Raw genomic sequence first — 23,514 nt, 5'->3', positions numbered from 1 at the left:
GAGCCAGAGAGCCCCTGATTAACTCTCTAGTCCTGTGGTTAGGGCACTCATCTGGGATGTGGGAGACCTGGGTTTTGCTCCTTTCTCTGCCTGATTCAGACCAGGGACTTGAACTTGGGTCTCCCACAAGACTGCTGTAACCACTAGACTATAGAAAGTTGTGGGATGGGAGCTTCTCTGATTTTGACCAGAAATCCATCCGGGACCAGGGAAATATTCCTGAGAAAAGTTTTGTTGAAACCAAGCAGCACTAAAGAACCCACCTTTTTTCTTAGTGTGGACTCGTCCTAAATTAATTTGGTAAGCACAAACAGGAGAGGGGGAGTATGAAGGGTTGGTGAAAGAATGAAAATAAAACCCATCTGGCTCATGATTTGCTTTGTTCTTATTTTGTGTGGATTTTATTTTAGTGAACAAGGCAGGTTGTTTGTTTGTTTATCACCAGTTGGTGCTTGTTTGTGTGCGGCTCTTTACAATGGCTGCCAACTTCTCAGAATATAATGTTAATAATAGTTAGTTAATAATGGTGATTATAAACTCAACCCCTTCCTCCCCAACTGGGAAAATTTTCACTTTTAAGTTGGCTAGAGTAGTCAGATCAGTTAATTCACAGATGCATGTGCGCACACACAAAAATTGCATAAAGCTCACTTACTATACAAATAATCGTTCCTTTCCTTTTCACTTTCTATATTCTTCTTATCCTTGTACATTCATCTTGAGTAGATCTGGGTGAAATTTCTCAACCAGAACTTTTTTCTCCAACTTACAGTTTTCGAGTGACAGCAAAACATTTTGCAAATGTATGTCAGTTTTGCCAAATCGTCCCTCCTGGGTCATGGTGGAATCAAAATGTTGCATTTTGACATTTTCTTAACAAAATGCTTCAATTAGAAATGTCGTCTTTAGAAATTACCTTTACTAAAAAAACAAAAACAAAAAAAGCCTTTAAAATGTTTGAAATATAAACAAAATGTTTAGTGTTGGGTCAAACAAAATGTTCTGTTTGACCCAAGATGGTTTATTTTTCAGGATTGCCAGCAAATGGGGCGGGGGGGTGCATTATTCACCTGATCCTACTGTGTTTTGTTTGCCTCATAGTGACTCTTCTATAATTTTGCAACCTTTCAAGAAAGTTCTTCTACAGAATGCTTTGTTTCTTCAAGACATTCTTTTTTTGTTTGATCTGGCCATTTTTTGCCTACTACGGGCCTATGCAAAAGATGTTAAATTTGGAGTAGAGGCTACAGCTCTCATGCTACAGGGAGTAGATCTTCTAGCAGATGCTGTAGCTGTCACCATGGGACCAAAGGGTAGAACGGTGATTATTGAACAAAGCTGGGGAAGTCCCAAGGTAACAAGAGATGGTGTGACAGTAGCCAAGGCAATTGACTTGAAAGACAAATACTCTGCTTTTTCATCTGCTCTCTCTCTTCTTTTCCCCTTGTGTCCTCCATCTGTACCCTTCATTTCTGCCTGATGTGCTATGGTGATCTTGACATTGAGACCAGAATTCAGTGTTACTTCTCCTCTTCCTCCCCCACCTGCTATGGGATGCTGAGTGTTTTGAAGCGTGTTCAGGTGAATTAGATATAGCCTCCTAAATGTGCAAAGGTTGATAGCCCTGGATAATGATGTTTAAAGGGGCTGATCTTGATAGCCAATTTGTGCTGGAAAATCCTAGTTCGTTCAATCTCTGGATGCTTCGGCCTAATGGAGGCCTCAGATGTACTAGGATACCTCCTTCCCAGGTAAATACACTTAATATATTATGCTTGCAAGTAGCTGTATAATATAGCAGTGGTTACAAAAAGAATTAAGGCAAAGGTGGTCTAGGGGAGTGAAGGGATTAAAATAACAGAATGTACTGTTGTGGACAGTTTTACCCCATCTTGGACGATGAGCCAGTGAGCTATTAAAGAGAGTCTTTTTTCAGAGAAAATGAAAGCTAAAAGGTATTTTTATTCCCTATTGGATAGTTTGTCAAGCATTGCTTCATTCCTTAGTGGCCTATCCAGAAGACTGAAGCGTTGTTGGGTTTTTTTGTTTTTTGTTAGGCCATGTCTTCAGTACCATTGTTACAGTGGCACAGCTACACTGCTGCAGCAAGATTCTAGCGTAGATGTTTCCTACAGGGACAGAAGGTTTTTGTTTTTTCCATTGCTGTGACACCAATCCCTAATTTTAGCAGCTATGCTGTTTGCTCAAAAAAAAAAAAAAATTCTGATGCTCACTCCAACTGAAAGGCAATTAGAACTTTTAAAACTCTATGAACAAAAAGACTTTTTAATTCTACAAGGCACAATATTCCAAAGACTTTTAAATAAAAATATTTCTCACTGTTCAAAGTTTTTTGATTGATAAAATACACAAGTATAATGGCTAAATTAATTTAAATTGAGTCAGTATTTAATTTGTGGAAACTTATTTTATATTTGGAACATCTGCTACTTAGTTTGCAAAAATCAATAACAATCGACTCTTTGTCATATTGGTGACTGTCACGTTTTATGGCAGTTAATTTCCACAAAACAGGCTTCATCAACTAGTAATCCATTCTCATGCTTCAGGGAAAAATCTTTTCACTTTAAATTACCTTAAAAAGTAATAATAATTTGAGTAACTTCAGCCACAGTTTCTTATCTCTGCAAGACAAATTCATTCTGCTGGATTAAGTTTTTATTTGTATTTATATTTGTAGGTAGTATAGATTTATTTATTTATTTTTCTTTTGTTGTGAGAAACACCATTACTTACTATTAATATTTCTGGATTGATCCATAGGAACTTTAGATAGATATTTAAGTTCATGGCTCTGTCCCAAGGAGCTTACAATACAGAAAAGTAGGGCATGCATAGTCAGAGTTTGGGGTTGCTAAACTGACATTCTATCTATTATGTCAGTTTCCTTATTATTATATTTGCTAATAATACTTTGGCATTACAGGAACTCTTGAAGGGACTGTCGGGCAGGAGAAAAATAGTGTCTTAGAGGAAAGCGAAGTAGCATGATTAATGGGGTTAGGGCTGACATTCCAAGCATTGAGAATTGTGCGGTAAAGGTATAGAGGTGTTTGCGCCAGAAGCAAATAGGGATGTTTCAAAGAAAGTGGAATTGGCAGAATCCAGGGCCAAAACAGCAGAAAAGTCAGTAATACTATATAGGTACCAAGTTGGACATGGGTAAGCCAATATTCTGCCAACAGAAATTTAGCTTCTGCTGTTCCAGCCAAAACAGTATTTTTTTTTTATTTTATTTTGGTAAACAAGAATGCCAAGTCAAAAGTTTGTATCGTCCACAAGCAGTTTATATCATATGAATAGCAAAGAATTGCACATACAGACCATGAAAATGTCTTGACTGAAAAATAATTGACATGTCAGACTTTCTTGATTATTTGTAGGGATTGTTTAGTTTTTTTGTTTGCATGGTCATTCTGCATTTCAATATAGAGGTGATTTTAGAAGAAAAATTTCTGAGCTTTGCATCTACTGTACTTTTCTCGGACAATTCTAGTACAAACTTTTTCTTAGGCTTAAGCAGGGTTCTTTATGAAAATCAAAGTTCACTTTTTCCTTTGAACCAAAGACCCTTTTTGTTTTAAAAGCAGCACAACTTTTTTAAATATTGAAAGCTTCCTTCTACCAAAGGCTGCAATATACATTTTCACTTGAGTTCTAAAGAAACTATAAAAGGCTTCCTAATTTGTTGTTGTTGAACTGGAAAAACATCATATAAGAACAGTAAGTATAAGATCCTAAACCCAATTTACATAATCTACAAAGATGACAGTTACTATGTGAAAAGAAATGGAATCCTGAGCTCCAACCAAATTAACACCAAGAAGGTAAACTCTATGAAAAAAGTTTTACTGAAGCTAAAAATTGTACCTGCGAACAACATGACATTGTTTGCCTGCTATAACATCAATACTTTAAAACAAACAATGTGCATACCAAATACCTTGTCTTTAGAAACTGACACACACACACACACACACACACACACACACACACACACACAAATAAACTACTTTATGGAGAAAAGTATGTTTCTTCTACTCTAAAAGTATTTGTTACAAGAATTGAAAACTGCATACTGCATTTAAATACCTGAAATTTAACTTGGATATTGTTTTCCTATTTTTATTTTTTTCATTTTAATTCTCATGTATCAACTTAATTTTTTATTCTTTTTTCACTAACTTTCTGTTTCACAAGTGAAACTAAATTAATCTCATCTTTTTGTCAATACATAAGTAAAGTAATTATAACATATAAACCTTTCAAATCCAGTTTGTTAAAGGGTTTGTTTGCTGGGTATTTTTGGCTGGTGCAGAAAGATGGATGCTTTACTCGCCCACGCCCACCCCCCACCCCCCTCTATTTTACCGTGCCTTTTGTTGATGTTGGTGAGATGCAACTGACAAATGAGAACTTATATTCCAAGTTCTAAGTTGAGGCTGCCTCGATTCAAAATTTTCAAGTTGAATGCTGCCATTTCTGGTCCTCCCAGGATATTGTCCAGTTTTGCAAAGAGAAGGGTGAACCACAATTTGAAAAGGAATGGAAACTAAATAGAAGGGATGGTACCCAATGGTCATTTGCAATATGATTTTTCTTTGTTTCTTGGTAACTTCTTCTTTGTCTCATATCCTCACTGTCCAGGAGTATCCAATTACTTGTTTTCCAAATGGCTTGTTTCTACTGAAAAACATACCTCTTCATGTGTGAGAATCTTTGGACAGATGTTCTTGCTCTGGCTTATCGTGTGCCATTTTGTAGAAATTATTCTAACCAGAAGTTAGCTTTCCTCTCAAAATATTTAGAGAGAGTGGTTTTTTAGCCAGGTGGTCATTTTTTTCTGAAGTGTTGCATCTCAGAATGTTAAGGCTGATGGCTATTAGTCTCTTTTCCTGACTGTGCCACTCCAGTATTGACTAGATTCTCAGGGCTCTTAAGAGGAAAATTTAGCATATTCTCACTTAAACTCTCCAAAGGGAATATACACAGAACATCCTTGAACTCAAACAGATGTGGAGTCCCTCTTAAATGAATATGGTAAATAAATAAGAGAAGCCCCCAAAATAACTCTCTTCCTGTGTCTTATCAGGATCCCAGTTTTCTATGTAGGTGTTGTAGCAAAAGGAGGTAGATGAGACTGCCTTGTAATGCAAACTATTGCACGAATCATATAAATCCAGATTCTGTGCCTCTCAAAGTTTTACACCATAGTATTTGAGCACCTTCCGCTTCCACATACTGTCATATGTCTGGAATTCAGTTTCTTGTCTGCCCCAACCATCAGAAGATATCAGCACCCTCAAGTGGTGCTTGTTTTTTCTAGTTTTGTGTAGCTATTATACAAAAACCCTGAAAATCAGTGGGTGACACATAAAATTGGCACAGAGTTTGGCTGATGACACTGTAAGTAGCTCTTAGAGTCTCTTCATCAAAAGGAATGTTACTGGGAGACAAATGGCCACAATCTTTTCTCTAGTCTTTCCGCCTGATTACTTGAAAGATGGAGAATGGACTAATGTCACTTAGTTGTAGTACATCTTGTGAATCTTCAGAAGTCTTTAAAGCTGTTTCTTCCGAGTATTTTCTCATCGAAGATAGGAAGGAGAGAAAGATAAAAGGCTTGGCATAATGCAAAAAGGATATCTGCTAGTACTGTTGCTTTTTAGAGATAAAATGTGATAACATTCAATTAGTCCATTTGTAAAATAGTTAAGATACAATATTTCAACATCTTCATTCAATGGAAAAATTCACCTTTAATTTCTCCCATCTTCTAACTTTATTAAAAATGTTTCCCCTTTTATTTTTTCCAATTGGCTTCCTGATTTTAAATTCCCTCTCACTAAAACACTGTATCCTTCTCCCCAAACACACAATGAAATGTTAGGGAGGCTTCACAGCAGAATTGTTCTCTAATCTTACTCTCTTTAGCGAGTATTTTATAAATCAAGTTTTTATTTGCAGCAAAGATGCCGACAGCACCAATTTTGTGCTCTGTGAAGCCTCCTGCTTATTAGGAGGTATGTTTCATTGTAGTTTCCAAAGCTGTTGCCTGCCTGTTTATGGGCTATTTCTAAATCTGTAAAATTGCCTTTTTCTCTTTTGTCATTTTTTTCTCTCCCATCCATTTTTCTCAGTTGTGTAGACACTGATTAAATGTACACATGAATCAAGGCTATTTTTAAATTACATTTGTAAATCTATTGTGTCTGTCTATCTACATACTTATAAGAGCCCCCATCATGGTAGCATTCTCACTAATTGCATACCATATTTTTCTTTATACAAGATGGTAACACTGAAAGAGATGACTTTCTGGTTGCATTTTTCCAATCTTGAAACATTGGAAATTGCTCAAGAAGTAGCTTTGTACACTATAAAACCACCTAGTCCGTCTCTGATCCTACAGTTCAGTAACTAAGAATCTGGCTTCTGGGTTTTACTTTTAAAAATATGTTTGTCTCTGCTAGCACTCATAATAGGTTTAGGATAATTAATTAACCATGGAATTGTGGTGTTCTTGAGTAGTTTTATCTGCGAGGAGGAAAGCACATACTGAGCCAGATTCTCACTTCAGGCCTCTTTACACTGCTCTGATTTTTTCTTTTTAATTTAGAATCAAAGTATAATGAAGAACTTGCTGGTCTATACTTTTTAAAAAGTACATTATACAAAGATTTGACTATGTTCAAAAATACTTTGACATGATATATAATAGTTGCTAGAGTGGTAGATGGCCTGGCTATCTAGTTTTTTTGTACAATGTATCAAGTACCTACCTTGGAAGAGGCTTTAGAGTGTATTTATTAACGTTTTAGTAACACTTGCACATCTCAGTGGAGTGAAGTAATTGGCCATGCTACAATTCCATGTGTGACAGACTGAGATATTCCTGGGTCAGTTTAACTCAGTTTTGTACTGTAATTTCCATGTTGGATTCGGACACCCATCTTGTCTTATGTGCTGAGCTAATTTCTAATCTTGCCCAAGGTAAGGTTATTATGTTGTATTCCAGTCAGCTACCCTTCCCAGGAAAGGTGCTTGACACCTGCTAGAAGCACTATCCGTGAGAAGCCAACAAGAGTACATCTGCACAGAAACCATTGTGGTGAATCTCGGAGGTCTACAAACTGTGGCTCACGGGGCTCATGCTGCAGTGCTCAGGCTCTAAAGACTTGAGGGGGATGTGGGCTTCAGAGCCCAAGCTCCATCCTGAGCCTGAATGTCTACACAGCTATCTCTAGTGCTGTAACACAAGCCTGAGACTGTAGATAGGGCTCTAAGACTTGCTGCCACAGGATCCTGCTTGCTGTGTAGACATGCCCCAAGACAACGGTGTGTGTTTTGAGCCTGTCTTCATGGCCATCCACATGGAACAATAGAAGCCTGACTGGGGCGGGGGGGGGCCTGAAGCTTGTCAGCCTGGGCACAAGGCTATAAGGGGAGAGTATTTAAAAGGGCAACTGTGCTCTGGGATGTGGGGTTGTCCATCGCCACATGCAAGAAGAGCAAGCTGGAGATAGAGCAGTGAGGAGGGATTCTGCCTAGCCTGAAATACTGGTAAGACCTCAGACTCACAGAAAAGGTGAGACCAGATTTTGGTGGTAGGGGGGTGGGGGAATTCAGGATTTTGGTTAATTTGCAAAGATCTGTTACTCTAGTACTTTATAAGAATAAAGTGGTTATGAAATTCCGTTGCTAAGCCTGTTTTCCTTTCCTGTCACATTGTCCCTGAAGGGGTTAAACTAGAAGCCAGAGTGCTCATAGCTAGGTGGATCTATTGGGGGGGGGGGGGGAGTGTCTGAAAGTAAGGAGCTCAGGAGGTCTCAGTCTCTGGTTCTAGGATCTGAGGCTGCTGAATTGCTCTAGAGATCCAGAACTAGGAACTGTGACCAGATTCAATAGTTGGGGCAACTCACAACAGATTGGTGTTGGTCCAGAGAGGCCTGGCCAGATTGTAAAACCAGGTATGGCTTGGTAACAGTCTACCTGCTTGTTTTTTTTTAATTAGTGTTCTGAGTGACAGTACACATATATTTTTAGGTTTGAGTCTAGTGTAGTGTTTTGGTTTTGTTGCTTTGGTCTGATGGTGGTGATGGCTGGGAGTGATTTTTACTAGGGCTATTCATTAATCGCAGTTAACTCGTGCAATTAACTAAACAAATTAATCTTGATTAAAAAAATTAATCCTGATTAATCACATTTTTAATTGCACTGTTAAACAAGAGACTACCAATTGAAATCTATTGAACATTTTGGATGTTTTTCAACATTTTCACATATATCTTGTATTCTCTGTTGTACTTGAAATCAAAGCATATATTTTGATTACAAATATTTGCACTGTAAAAATGATACAGAAGAAATAGTATTTTTCAATTCACCTCCTTCAAATACTATAGTGCAATCTTTGTCCTGAAAGTGTAACTTACAAATGTAGATTTTATTTTGTTACATAACTGCACTCAAAAACAAAACAATGTAAAACTTCAGAGGCTACAAGTCCACTCAGTCCTACTTCTTGTTCAGCCAATCACTAAGACAAACATGTTTGTTTACATTTACAGGAGATAATGCTGCCCTCTTCCTATTTACAATGTTATCAGAAAGTGAGAACAGGCATTTGCATGGCACTTTTGTAGCCGACGTAGTAAGGTATTTACCGTTTGCCAGGTATGCTAAACATTCATATGCCACTTCATGCTTCAGCCACCATTCTAGAAGATATGCTTCCATGCTGATGACGCTCGTTAAAAAAAAATGTTAATTAAATTTGACTGAACTCCTTGGGGGAGAATTGTATGTTTTAGGCTCTGTTTTACCCACATTCTGCCATATATTCCATGTTCTAGCAGTCTTGGATGATGACCCAGCACATCTTGTTCATTATAAGAACACTTTCACTGCAGATTTGCCAAAATGCAAGAAGGTACCAATTTGAGATTTCTAAAGATAGCTACAGCACTCGACCCAAGATTTAAGAATCTGAAGTGCCTTCCAAAATCAAGAGGGACAAGGTAGGGAGCATGCTTTGAGAAGTCTTAAAAGAGCAACACGCTGATGCGAAAACTACAGAACCCGAACCACCAAAAAAGAAAATCAACCTTCTGCTGGTGGCATCTGACTCAGATAATGAAAATGAACATGTCGGTCCGCACTGCTTTGAATGGTTTTTGAGCAGAACCCGTCATCAACATGGACGCATGTCCCCTGGAATGAGGGTTGAAGCATGCACATCTGGTATGTAAATATCTTGCGACGCCAGCTACAACAGTGCCATGAGAACACGTTTGCACTTTCAGGTGATGTAAACAAGAAGCGGGCAGCATTATTTCCTGAAAATGTAAACAAACTTGTTTGAGTGATTGGCTGAAGAAGTAGGAGGACTGAGTGGACTTGCAAGCTCTAAAATTTTACATTTTTATTTTTGAATGAAGTATTTTTGTACATAATTCTATATTTGTAAGTTAAGCTTTCATGATAGAGATTGCCTTACAGTACTTGTATTAAGTGAATTGAAAAATACTGTTTCTTTTGTCTTTTTACAGTGCAAACACTTGTAATCAAAAATAAATATTAACTGAGCACTGTACACTTGGTTCTGTATTCTAACTGAAATCAATATATTTGAAAATGTAGAAAACATCCAAAAATATGTAAATATATTGTATTCTATTGTTTAACAGTGCAATTAATTGCAATTAATTTTTTAATCGCTTGACAGCCCTATTTTTTACATACAGAGGCATTGTTTTAATTTTGCTCTTTTTTTTAAAAATCCCTTAGTGCATTGTGGTGAAAGCTAGTGTATGCTGCTTTGGTTTGGGAAAAGCCAGAAGCTGTGTGTTTGTTGATTAGAAGGTTTTGAAGCAGTGACTTCATTGATACTAAGTATTTCAACCCTGAGGCTTAGACCGCTAAACTATTCCCCACCTGCTATTTACCTGACACAGATTCTACTCTTGGATTATGAAAAACGTACAGTCACTGCTCTTCCTCCTTAGAGAGGATTTCTCTTTATTTCACCTGATAAGCTTTAAGGTGGTCCCTAGCACATCTGGGGCACTAGTGTATTATAAATAATATTGTTTTGGGTACTTTATTCTATAAGACGCTAACAATGGCCACCATTAAAAAGAAAAATGGACCTGGTTAAGGGAAAGCCAATTCTCTCCTACACTACAATTAAGTAAATCGTCTTATCCCTTATAAATATCCCTATTTTAAATGTTTTTTTAAATCTATAAAACATTTTTTCAGTAATAAGATAATGTAAAAAGTCAACAATTGGCTATATTATTGCCTTTTTTAATAAAAAGGTACATAAGATGATATCTGTGAACTTCAAACCGAGTACTCTTCATGTCTGTAAGAAAGAAAAACATAATTATAAAATACAGAGTATTAGAAGAAATCATAATAGTTACATCTAGTTACAGTCGAGTATAGCTGGGACACGGGAAGTGGCGGGTTGCCTTGCATATAACAAAGTATTAGCAATCAGATGGGAAGCTAGCTTACTGACAGTTTGGTAGAAATTGGAACGGAAAGGAATGACTGCAGTTCCTCCTCTCCCCCCCTCCCAAAAAAAAATGTTATACAATAACTTCAAAGATCTTTAAAAATATATTTTGGTAAATTTAACTGTTGCATGAGGAGGATGTTACTTACGTTTCATTATAGTATTTGTTTTGTTTCGCTGAAATGCTTGGGTTCTTTTTGGTTGAAACTGGGTTTACACAATTTTTGTACCAGTGGAACTATTTCAATGAAGGATGCCTTTTTTTTTTTTTTTTTGGATCTTTGGGTTTTTGTTTTTTTGCTTGTTTTTACTGATTTAACTGTAACAATATAACCCCTGGTATGAATGCAGTTATATCAGTGCACCAGTATTGTTCATTCCTGTTCCTTTATAGGAATAAACTGGACTGGTGTACTTACCTTTATATCAATACAACTGCATACACACTAGGGGCCTTGTACTACTTTAACTATATTGGAATAGTTATCACAAGACAACCTCTGTGTAGACAAGCCCTATGAGTGTAAGTTCTTTTTTCTCCTTTGTCTTTGTGGTGTTCTAATGTGATTGATTTGATTTGAGGGCAGGGAAAGAAGAGTTCCCATTCCTAGTGTTTGAGTGCTTTTGTCTTCATTGTTACATTTTGTTTTGGTGTGAATGGAAAATAGCTCTATGTGGGGGAGCTTATCTGATAACTGTAGTAAATGGGTACAGAAGAAGTTGTGCTAATGGGCTTTAAGATTCTAGGAAGGGGAAGCCAGTTGCAAAGAGAACACGTGAGCAGGCTAACAAAACTTTTTTTGAGGCGTAACTGCAGAACTGATGCATGGAGATAAAGGACTCAGCAGTTGTGTATATGGCCCATTTGTGTTTCTGCTTAGAGGCACTAGTACCTATGATCAGGCTGGGCATTTAGTCTAAGGTAATGTTGTATGTGTAAGAGAACATCTGACCTTCATTGTAATAAGTTGTAGTAATCTTCCTCTGACTCTGCTGACAATCTTCTCGCCCATATCCAAATGTACTTCACTGCCTCCCAGTCTTTTTCAACATGAAGATGGGGATGATAAATTTGAACCTTATGATGCTACAAGTCTTCCCCCTGCCTACATTGCATCCCCCATTTGTGCACTATTTTTTCCAGTGGTCTGGGCCCACTTCTCATTCTGTTATCACTTTCCTTTGTACCTCCTTTCCATGTGCTTGGAACCAAATGTATTCCTCCTTCAAATGACTCCTGAAACTATCCCTGTTCTGCACTGTCCATTGTTGTCTACTCTTCTACTGTGTTATTTGCCTCCTTCCTTGATTCATCTTCATCTTGTCCTTCCTTTCCTTAATGCTGTATTTTGTCTGTCTTCACCTTGGTCTGATTTTAGATTGTGAGCTCTCTTGGCCAGGAATCATGTGGTTGATCAGTCATCTGTGAAGTACCATGAAAAGTCATGATACTATATAAGTGTTTGTTAATAATAGCAATGAAGTAGGAGCTTCATGTGTGAAGTTTTTTGGTGATATTTTAAAATAAAACTGAGTATAATTTTCCTTATTGGTAATTTTGAAGTCGTTACTTCATGAATATTTATATGTTCATGAATCCTGATATCTGTCACTTGGGATGTTCAGAAATTTTCTGCATCAAATACATGACAAATATAATGGCTCTTTTTAGTCAATCTGGAGGAGTTTGCAAAAATATCTGATAGGGTTGTTTTACACATTTTTGCACTGAGTTTTGAAGCTCCCAGATAGCTTTGTTGCTTCTCAATTTTGACACCTATTTCAGTCCTCTTTGTAGTGTAATTAAATATAAGGTGAATCTATAGGCCCCACATGCAAGGTGGTGGTATTTGAATTTGAACTGCTTTCTTGAATCAGTCCAAACTTTAATTTTCAACTTCCCAATTTTTGTGCAGTTCCAGTGAAATACACTCAAAGAGCTGCCTTAAGTAGCTTTGGTACTACAGCAACAACCCAAAAAAACCCCACCCCCGACAATAGTTGTCCTTTAATTTTTATTTTACGTTGTTTCAGAGCCAAAATATTTATATAACTTTTCTGAGCATTTGCGTTTCTTCTTTTTTGGAAGGGGGTCGGGGTCTTTCTTCCTCCTCTTCTACATTTTGTTTTTCTCATCCATAAATACCTGGCCCCACTGAAGCCAGTGGCAAAACTCCCCAATGATTTCAATAGGGCCAGGATTTTGCCTACAATATATTGATCAATAGACTTCCCTGGGTTTAACTCTCCCTTTTAGAATCCATTATCCATGAAATTATGAAATGCTAGATCAACATTTTGTATTGTGCGATACATAGAAGGAAATATTTAGAATCTCTGTGGTCAAAACTTCAGTTCATAATATTTTTTCTCAACATCTATCACTTCTCTGTCTAAGACATTTGCAATTTAATAACATAAATGATGTGGAATGTTTCCACCATATGTTCTTTAATATTTTAGGACTCTCTAGAAAGTGAGTTTTAAATAATGTATGCTACATATCTAGGCACTAAAAGCAATGAAGACGTGTTAATTTGAAAGCCATTGCTGTTAGTAAGATGCGTTTCCACAAGCCATTATTTATTTGGAAATAATGGTCAGGACATTGTTGTGGTATAAAAATGTCAAAGCAGCCCAAATAGTTCACATTGCTACTCTAATTCATAAATATTCCATATTTTAAATGTATGAGTAAAATGGCTTTTGAAGTATCTGCGGAAAGATTGGGGGAAGCTTTATTTGGGAAATTATTAGTCTGGACTCACTAAAATATTCTAATATAACTCTTTGCCCTTCATTATTAACAGTGAATATTATTATCTATTCCCATTCTGACATCTAATGCTCTGCTGAATATTATTAACATAAAGTATTTGGTGATAGAAACCTCCAAATAAGTGTGTTAAAGTTGAAACAATCTTTTTTTTAAATGTAAATGTTATTTTGCCATGTAGGTCTATTACACTTTAAATGAGGCAGCCAAATTTTTGTTGCATCTGGGTTTATTGGGGAGTAGTAGAAGATACTCTGAATAATACCTAGTCAGTGGAACAGCTGCTGTTGACTTCAATGGACTTTGGATCTGGCTTTAAGGGATTTTCTGCTAGAGCTATGCCGAGTCTATTTTGCCATGTAAACGAGCCTTAAGTCAGTGGTCCTCAACCTTTCCAGAGTACTGTACCCCTTTCATGAGTCTGTACCCCCAAGTTTCACCTCACTTAAAAACTACTTGCTTAAAAAATCAGACATAAAAATGCAACAGTGTCACAGAACGTTATTACTGAAAAATTGCTTACATTCTCATTTTGTCTGTATGAAATTTTAATTTGTACAGACTTTGCTACTGCTTTTTATGTAGCCTATTGTAAAACTAGGCAAATATCTAGACGAGTTGATGTACCCTCTGGAGGACCTCTGAGTACTCCCAGGCGTAAACAGACCCCTAGTTGAGAACCACTGCCCTAAGTCACCTGGCGCCCCGACGTATAGACATTACATAGAGTATAGATTTCTCAACAGAATTTTTTGTACCTGGGCTGATAAAATGAATAGTGCAATTATAATTATCTGGAATGTGAGGACTGAACACTTTTACTGGCATGAGTTTTGGGGGTGGTTTTGTTTTTTAATTCCTATGCAAAGCCAGCTATGAAGTGGCTCAGTGATAGGAGACCAATTAATCAGAAATAGAATATGAGAAACTGAAAAGGGATTGGGTGTAGGACAAGATTTTTTTTTTTTTTTAGTGGGAGGGGGGAAGGAAAAACTTGTGATGGTATTGATTAAGACAATCTAATAACTTCTCCCCCAGTAGAGTCTGACAATGAAGATAGAAATGGGAGGGCTAATAAACAATAATTATTATACCACAAATGAGAAAACACAGAGCTTTTTTTTTTTTTTTTAAACTGCAGAAATCGTAGATTGGGGATGAGGGGAGAAGGGTGACTAGTGAATTTCAGATACATTAAAGACATGACAATGTCTTGTCCTGAACAATGTAGCACATTCATCCAGTAAACTATTAACTATAACTTTCAGACTAAGTCTGATTTGCACACGGGTGCACAAGAACTCCCAAGCAAGCTACACATACTTTTCAGCAGTGTTCAGTGCCCATAACTAGGGTAGATAATTTAATGATGTCCACAAAAAAGCTGGAGAATTGCAAAATTTCATGTTTTGAGTTACCAATTCATAATGTCATTTGACTTAATCTGGTAAATAAGTTTAAATCAGTAACTAAAGCATGGGACTAACATTATTTATTAGAGCAAAAGGAGTTCAGAAAAAAATATAAAAATTGAAATAAAATATTTGGAAAATAATAGAAAGATGTATATTGGGGTAGGAGGAGAAAAACCCTCTATGGAAAGGACTCAAAGCTGTAGGAAGCAGAATAACTAGTTATACCTCTAGACCAGTAGTTCCCAAATTTGTTCCGCCTCTTGTGCGGGGAAAGCCCCTGGTGGGCCGGGCCGGTTTGTTTACCTGCAGCGTCCTCAGGTTCGGCCAATCGTGGCTCCCAGTGGCCACGGTTCGCTGCTCCAGGCCAATGGGAACCGCAAGAAGTGGGAGCCAGTATGTCCCTCGGCCCGCGCTGCTTCCAGCAGCTCCCATTGGCCTGGAGCAGCGAACCGCAGCCACTGGGAGCCGCGATCGGCCGAACCTGTGGATGCAGCAGGTAAATAAACCAGCCCGGCCCGCCAGGGGCTTTCCCTGCACAAGCAGCGGAACAAGTTTGGGAACCTCTGCTCTAGACAGAAAAAGTTAAGGGAATGGCAACTCAGATCTGCAAAAACACAAGAGGTTAGAGTAGGGGAGCATGTGTTTTTCTGAAATATTTTTGCTGTAATGTATATCTACACACAATGTATGTTAAATATTTACATCATTCAACACATGAGACTAGTTTTCCACCATGCTCAAGAATAAAACAAAATAGCTTCTCAGATATGCAAACAGTTCTTTTGAATAAGAATGAGAACACTGATGTCCATCATACCATTAAGCAGAATTTACATCTAACAAAAGCAGAATAGAAGAATAACAGAGAGAGAGAGGCTTTCTTACTACATTATAGGGTTTGGTGGCTGGGGTTTTTTTTTGTTTTTTTTTTTTTCAAATTTTAGCAGAATTTGAAAGTGCTGTTCCTTTTACCTTCTAAATCAAAAAAATTGGGAAGGCCAGGGATCATTACAGGCTGAGAGAAATATCTTTAGTGTCTCTGTCTCTCATTTGCTAAATGGTTTTGTCGGAAATAGATTACAATGAATATGATTTGCAGAAAGTATTTTAGGAGTACTTGAAAAGTGCTGTGATCAGCAAAATGTTTAAATTTAAAAAAAAATCTTAAGAATTGCGGACTGTAGTATATGTCAAAGAAATGAGACTCGCTGGTAGAGGAGGGGAAGTGTTTATAACATCTAAGCAGAATTAAACATTAGCTGCATTTATCTAAGCTGACACCCTGTGTACCAAGACATAGCGTGATGGGCTTTGAAATAGCCAGTATGTTAAACTGGAAAATAAGACTGATGGACCTTTTAACAGTAGAATAAATATTCGATTAATACAACATCTTGCAAGAGTGCAGACTTCTTAGAATTCTTCAACAGGGGATAGAGACAGTAACCCGTGAAGTCTCTTGAATTTAAATATAGTCTTTGGTATGAGATACAGCAAATGTTCTGATAATGGTTTCTTTGCATTAACCTATGTATGCCTGCTTGCCTTTACTACTGAATGAAAAATACAACAGATCTGTCTGCTTTGACAAGTAAACATTTATTGTAAGTGACATGTATTTCAAAAGGATCTCCTTTAGAGGACAAAAGGTCAGTAACAAATAAATGACATTTTTTAAAAAAGTATCAAAAGCAATAAAAGCCAATGTTCCATAAGCAGTTTTGTGTTGACAGTGTAATTGTGTGCGCACATGTAGTTGTATATTATTTTTCTAGAGCTGGGCAGGGAACAGTTTTTCTGTCCCATCAAAATTTTTAAGACTTCAAAATGTTTTCCTTGTACATATTACACAAAAGAAAGATCTTTGTGGATATCTTTTTTTTTTTGTGGGCGGGAGATGAAATCCCACACCCACACACCTGACAGACCAACTCACAGACCTAGAATAGGCAATAGTCCAGTTATTCGGGTATTTATCTATGATGTGAGAGACTCAGGTCCAAATCCCTGCATCTAACACATGCAAGGTGACTGCCCTGCCTGTTGGGCTATTAGTTATTCTGAGATGGGTCTCTTTCTTTGACCAGCAGCTCCAGTCTGGGCCTGCAAAAAAGTTATGTTCAAAATGACCTTCTCTCCAACAAAGTTTTGGTTTTGATGAATCTGCATTTTCTGATTAAAAACCCATTTTGTCAAAACATTTCTGAGTTTTAATTTCTTCAGTCCTTTTCTTATGTGGCTTTTTTATGTTTGATTCATTTCAAGGATTGTATTTCAATATTAGCTCACATTATTAATTAGAATTTCCCCCTTTTTAAGCAATTTATTTTAATAAATCAAGGTATAATTTTGGATTATCTCCTTCAAATATGGACATAATTAACACATTCTTTGTACATAAGCAATTCATATTACTTAGGGTGTGCAACAGAGCAAGAGACACTATCCACATATAGAGATATGTAGATATGACCTATAAGGCAAGCAAATATGTAGCTTCTAATTTGGGGTGAAAGACATAGTGATGGGGCAATGCTGTGAGAACCCCCACTCCAGGCATAAGCTGCTCCCAGCTACTTGCAACTAAATGATACTAGCCAATATCTCTGGTCCCAGACACAACCCTAGGAACCTTCCTCTTGCAGTGTCTAGTTAAGCCGGCTGGACGCTGCAAGCTTATGAGATCTTCAATGTAACAAAGAAATTGATATGTACCAGGCTGCTTATCCCAAGGGGAGTCTCTGACATGTTTCAAACCAAACACACTGCTGCAGGTAGAATAAACAAACACATTTATTAACTATAAAGATAGATTTTAAGTGATTATAATTCAAAGCATAACAAGTCAGATTTGGTCAAATGAAATAAAAGCAAAACTCATTCTAAGATCTTAACACTTTCAATGCCCTTACAAACTTAGGATGCTTCTCACCACAGGCTGGCTGGTTGCTTTTCAGCCAGGCTCTCCCCTTTGATCAGTGCTTCAGTCACTTGGTGTGGTGTCTGTAGATTTAGGTGGAAGAGAGAGGAAGAGCATGGCAAATGTCTCTCCCTTTTATCATGTTCCTTCTTCCCTCTTGGCTTTGCACCCCCCACCCCACCCCTTTTTCAGAATCAGGTGAGCATTACCTCATCGCAGTTCCAAACTGACCAAAGTAAGGAGGGTGACTCCCTCGAGAGTCCAGCAGATTCTTTTGTTGCTGTCTAGGGCAGCGTCCTTTGTTCCTGTGAGGCTGGGCTGGGTTTGTTCCATACACACCCTGATGAGGTGTAAACTTCCTCTCAGCTCTTGTAGAGATTTTTCCTGGGCTTATTTTAAGCCATGAGGATACCTTTTCAGCCTCATAACTATAAGCATGAAATTATAACCTATAACATTACTGTAACAATTACTATAACAACCATGCTCAGTGCATCATGAGCCTTCCAAAGACACGCAACATGAAAAACTTTGCATTGGATACTACACAATCATTTTATAAAGATGAACATGGGGGTGTAGGGTGTTTCCCCCGAGGTACAGATCATCACAGATAGTTCTTCTAATTTTTGAGGGCTAGGAAGAAAAGTTATTAATCAATCCAGGCATATCTGTTCTCTCTACATCTTCCAGAATGATCTGCAAAGAAAGTGATTGGGACAGGAGAAAGCACTCTTGATGTATAAAGGGGTGTGATGAATGTATGGATACATGTTGAGCAGGAGATGCAATGGAATAAAAAATACTGGGGGGGGGGGGAAGGACTAGCCAAAGGTGTGAAGGGGAGAGCCACTAGCTAGATGGTACATGCAAAATATGTACTGTCAATAAAAAGCCCAGAGAAAAGGGAAAGGTGTGGCTTTTTGCATCAATTTAAAATATAAAGTAGATGAAAACAATTTCCTACTCTTATGAATAGGAGTCGTTTCACTGACTTAAGAGAGCATTGATTTAGACTCTTGGACCCACGCTATTCAAAGGTACTTGGTTGTTGCTCCACTCAGCCTTGCAGCTCCTAACTGATTTAGGTATCTAAACCTCATTTTCAAAAGGGGTTTAGGCACTTAGGAGACTTAGGCCTTTTGAAATTAAGATTGACACCTAAATCAATTAGGTGTGGAAAGGTTCAGTACAGCAACAGCTAAATACATTTAAAAATCCGGGCCTTCGTCTCTGGAGCAGAACATGTATTTATTTGACAACTGCATTTTAAATTTTAGCTTCTTTTTTTACTGTTTGATTTTTACCCTTTTGGAGTGTTTATCAAGTAGTTTTTGCATCAAGGTTGTTTTTCTGTTTAAGAAATACAAAGTAATTGTCTTGCCACCATCTGTTTTGTACACCAAATATATCATACAACAGTTTGGAGAGACCTGCTCTCCCAGTATTTGGACCTAGACCCAAACCCTTTCACACACATTTTAAGGGGAGGTGACTTGGGAATTGACTTAAATGAGAGGGGCTCCATGTGGGAGAAGGAGTCTGCCTGCATGGCGCTTATGACAGTGGCCTAAGCTGATATTACCATATTTTTAAGTTTGGAGATGTTTTAGTTCTTTAAGTATACTAATTAACAGACTGGAACAGACTTGGTAACAAAAATGAAAAAAAAATTGATGTGTGAGACTTGTAGAATATTTTGATTTTATCTTACCAAGAGTATCAGAATGTCTAGAGAAAACGAGGATTAGGGTAGCAATCTTCTGAAATGTTTGTTTTCTGAAAAGGATGTCCCGAGCTACAACATCTGACTTCAGATACTTCAGAATTCCATTTAAAAAAAAAAAAACTTTTTACCATTTATGTAATTTTCCCTTAAGCACTTATTCTATGCTACAATGCATTGCTGCCCACCTTTTTTGCAGTTATGTTGTGTGATCCCACAAAACTGCCCTTTTGTCTTATCAGTTTAGTCTTGCTCTTTAGGAGACGGCTGGTGTATAGAACTGCTATCAAAACTGTCTGAAAAGGAAAAAGATCAACACAATTTTAGCAGCCCCTTGGGCTTCAGCCAAGCACTAACCAGCACCAGCTAAAGATTGCAAAATAATTTATGTTGAAGGTTTAAATATATTTATAGTTTAATAAACAAATGCATCAATGGGTAAATTGACAGCACAGTGAATATGGCAGTAATGCACAGGTCCCATTAGAATTGTGCAATTGATAATTTGTACACATCAGCTTATCCCTTGGTGTCAGGAAAGAAATGTATAATATTTACAGCATGTAGGCAATGGTACACTTTAATTAATTCCTTGGTAAAATTATTATGCATTACAGTGTAGAGAAACAAAGCAAAAACATTCACTAATCAAAATGTTCAGTTAACAGAGCTTTTTTTCCCCGATTAGTTTCATTGTCTTGCATTGCATCACTTATACCAGTTGGCTTGTTGTCAGTTTATAATTTGGACCTTCACATCAAACAGCAAAAAATTAATTACGGGGAAAGAAATCTCAATAGTACTTCTGTGCGTAGAGGTTTTCACAATTACTCAAACATGAATATTGCTGTATGTAGAAGAAATGAAAACTGGAGGGGGTGACTTAGCATGTACTTTACTAAAGTATATTAAAATGAATGGTTCCAGTAATTTCCCTTCTCCAAAACGCAGATTTTAAACCTCTTTTCCCATACATAGAGATTCCTTAAAATATTGAAAAGCTTCTCAGAACTTTTGTATGTGGTATTAAGATTGCAGTAGACTGATGTGACTACCAGACCACACAAGTGCTATGAGTTCCTATGCAGGCCATACGCTGCCTATATTGATAGTTACCCCTGGTGTTCACATAGTGCTTAAAGATCTACCCTCCCCAGAACCCAGTCAGGACAACTAACGATCAGGCTCATGGTCATTAAGACAATGTCAGTCGAGCTGTAAATAATTTTGAGGGCACCATGAAACCTGAACAGGTCTCCTGGTCTTACTGATAAACTGTCCATCACAGAGAACAAGAGAATTTCCTACCATTTCCACCTCTTCCCAAATCCCTTTATTAAAAAAAAAAAAAAAAAGGGGGGGGGGAAGGACTCTCCTGTTTCAGCTACCAGAATGCACCTGATACAAGAATAATGGGAAAGGCTGGGGTCCACCTGTACCACCTCTGGCAAATAGCAACATTGCCATCAGCAATTCCATGTGGTGTAGAAAAGTCCCAAAACACAAATTATTATTTAAATTAAAAGAGAATATGATGGCTGGGAGATCTGTCCCTCACTTACTAAGGACATGCATAGCATTATCCCAGCCCTGGTGGTGTACTAACTCCCATAGTCTTTGCAAAAAGAAAAGGAGGACTTGTGGCACCTTAGAGACTAACCACACGAAAGCTTATGCTCAAATGAATTGGTTAGTCTCTAAGGTGCCACTAGTACTCCTTTTCTTTTTGTGAATACAGACTAACACGGCCGCTACTCTGAAACCTCCCATAGTCTTTGTGACCCTATCCAGAGTCTTTGAAGGAATGTGTGAAAATGACATAAAAGGAATTACTGAAATTTCGCCAAACATCTACACAAGGTCTAGTATACACTGTGTTTTGGTGGTGGGGGGGGGAGGAAACCAAACGATCTCCTGGATACTTAGTCTATATGTGCAGCAACATCATCTGCATTCCACAGTATGTGACACCAGGAAGGCCTGGAGGACATTTCCAAAGGTGGCAGATGTTAATGTGGGTTATCAAACAGGCTTGTGTGAATTTTCATGGTTCAGGATATAGGAACATTAGTTTGGTCAAAGAAATGATAAAAAGAGACAACTACAAAAAATATATAGGAAACTCTTTTGCAATGTTATCTGCATTAGAGATGTGCAAACACGTGGCAAATTGAATTTCATGTTGACAAACATAACCATTACATTTCACATTCGGCTCAAAACCATAAACAAAAATATGAAATAAATGGATCAGAATCACAGCAGGACTTTGACAATGACCGTGGAATAATAGCGGACTGCACACAAACTATGTTGACAATATGGTGAGGAAATTAAAAAAAATACTGAGGTACTGTTACAAAAGAGAATATGCATCTAATCAAATTTAATATTCTCTTTTAAGAGCCAAATTAGGATATTCTCCAGCTGCGATCATCCTATTATTTAAAAGATTTTGGAGCACGTGGAATGGTATAGTGAAAGATGGCCAAAAAAAACCCCAACCCTTAAAAGTCAGATACTACATGTGCTGTGAAGGCAGGCAAGGAAATCAAAATCCGTCCATTTAAGGATAAAGTAAACAACACTGGAATATGAATATATAGATATAGTTAGTTATAGATACTATTGAATGGGTTAGACAATAAGACTTCAGGTTAGTGTTTCCACATTCCAAAATAGGAGAGAGTGCATACAAATCTCGACATTCAATATTTCTAAAAGAAACAAAAAGACCAGTAGTTGGTCCTTTTTTGAAACAGACAAAACAGATCATGAACCGAAAGGGCTAACAGGGAAAGGGGAATTTAATATAGTGTAGAAATTCAATAAAAGGTTAGGTAACTTGTTGAAGACAGGAGGGTTTTTATAAAGTGGGTTTTATATCCTTTTGGTGGACTATATATCATTTTTGGTACCTGTTTGTTTTTATGACCTCTTTTGGGTAACATGAGAAGCTGGATAGTCTTGCTTTGTAAAGTCAGTCTTAACATCAAGCAGTCCAGCTATGATATATAAGGTAAGAGTGGACTTTAAGAAAACATTTGCTCCATGGCAAAAGAGCTTCCAATTATTAAGACAAAAATCAAGTGTAGTTTTTGGACTGTGGTATGTATAAAGGTAGCTCATATTTGGGACAGCAATACCCTTTCATTACTCTATCATGATTACGCTGTCACTTGTGTCTCCATCTCAAGTGAGAATTCACCTCTCACAGAATGTCATGCTTCATTGTCATCTTAGCGCTCACTGAGCTGACAATTTACCACACCAAAAAAAAAAAAAAAAAAAAAAGCTGAAGGCTTTTTAAATCTAACTTTGAAACAAAAACAGAGAATGAAGCAGGTGACTACAGTGCTGGAGACAATGTATGCTCAGGTTCCCAGTATCTCTTAATCATATCTATGTATATTTCTTACCATTTCCTAATGAATATTTTTAAATACAGGTAATGAATTTGGGCATCCAGAATGGTTAGACTTCCCCAGAAAAGGAAACAATGAGAGTTACCATTATGCCAGGAGACAGTTTCATTTAGCCGATGATCACATTCTTCGCTATAGATTCCTAAATGCATTTGACAGAGAGATGAATAAGTTGGAAGAAAGATTTGGCTGGCTTGCATCTCCCCCGGTAAGCTATGTACGCTAAATGTTATGTTTTGGTCACCAGTAGTGTACATGTTCAGAATTACAAGAATATAAAATCTATATGCAAAAATTTTAAACGGCACTTTATTATGCACTGTAATGCCCTGTTACATATTTCAGATTGTCAAAACATGTCACTGAAGTCTCTTCTGCAGATAATGAAAATCTGGAACAGTGTCCTGTTTACTTTCACAGGGAGCTTTTTCTTATTATTTTTGCTTCTTCATTTAGAAACTTTAATTCAGATTGGTTAAAGCAAATAATAAAACTCTGCCAATTGAAAAATTGCTTTGAAAATGTCTTAATTGTTTTGACAATTTCTTTTCATGTCAGTAATTATTCTGTCATCAGGAAAACACTTTCCATGTAGTGTATTTTATGTTATAGTCTCCTGAACTTCAAGCTGTCAATGCTATATTTACAGTTATACCTGCATATTGTACTGTACTGCTTTTGTTATAAAACTGACAGACTAGTAGAC

General features: G+C 37.3%; 1 protein-coding gene across 2 annotated transcripts in view; it reads left to right on the top strand.

Annotated features, from left to right (window-relative positions):
- The window catches only part of GBE1 (1,4-alpha-glucan branching enzyme 1), a 266,210-nt gene that overhangs the window by 204,191 nt on the left and 38,505 nt on the right, over positions 1 to 23,514 (top strand). For both annotated transcript variants that reach the window (XM_074971654.1, XM_074971664.1), the window contains one exon: positions 22,832 to 23,016. In XM_074971654.1, coding sequence (XP_074827755.1) covers positions 22,832 to 23,016 — 185 coding nt within the window. The remainder of the gene's footprint in view (positions 1 to 22,831; positions 23,017 to 23,514) is intronic.

This window comes from Natator depressus, chromosome 1 (assembly GCF_965152275.1).
Source record: "Natator depressus isolate rNatDep1 chromosome 1, rNatDep2.hap1, whole genome shotgun sequence".
NCBI classification, from domain to species: domain Eukaryota; kingdom Metazoa; phylum Chordata; order Testudines; family Cheloniidae; genus Natator; species Natator depressus.
Note: the sequence above shows the minus strand (reverse complement) of the source record. Positions and strands in the feature narration are given on the sequence as shown.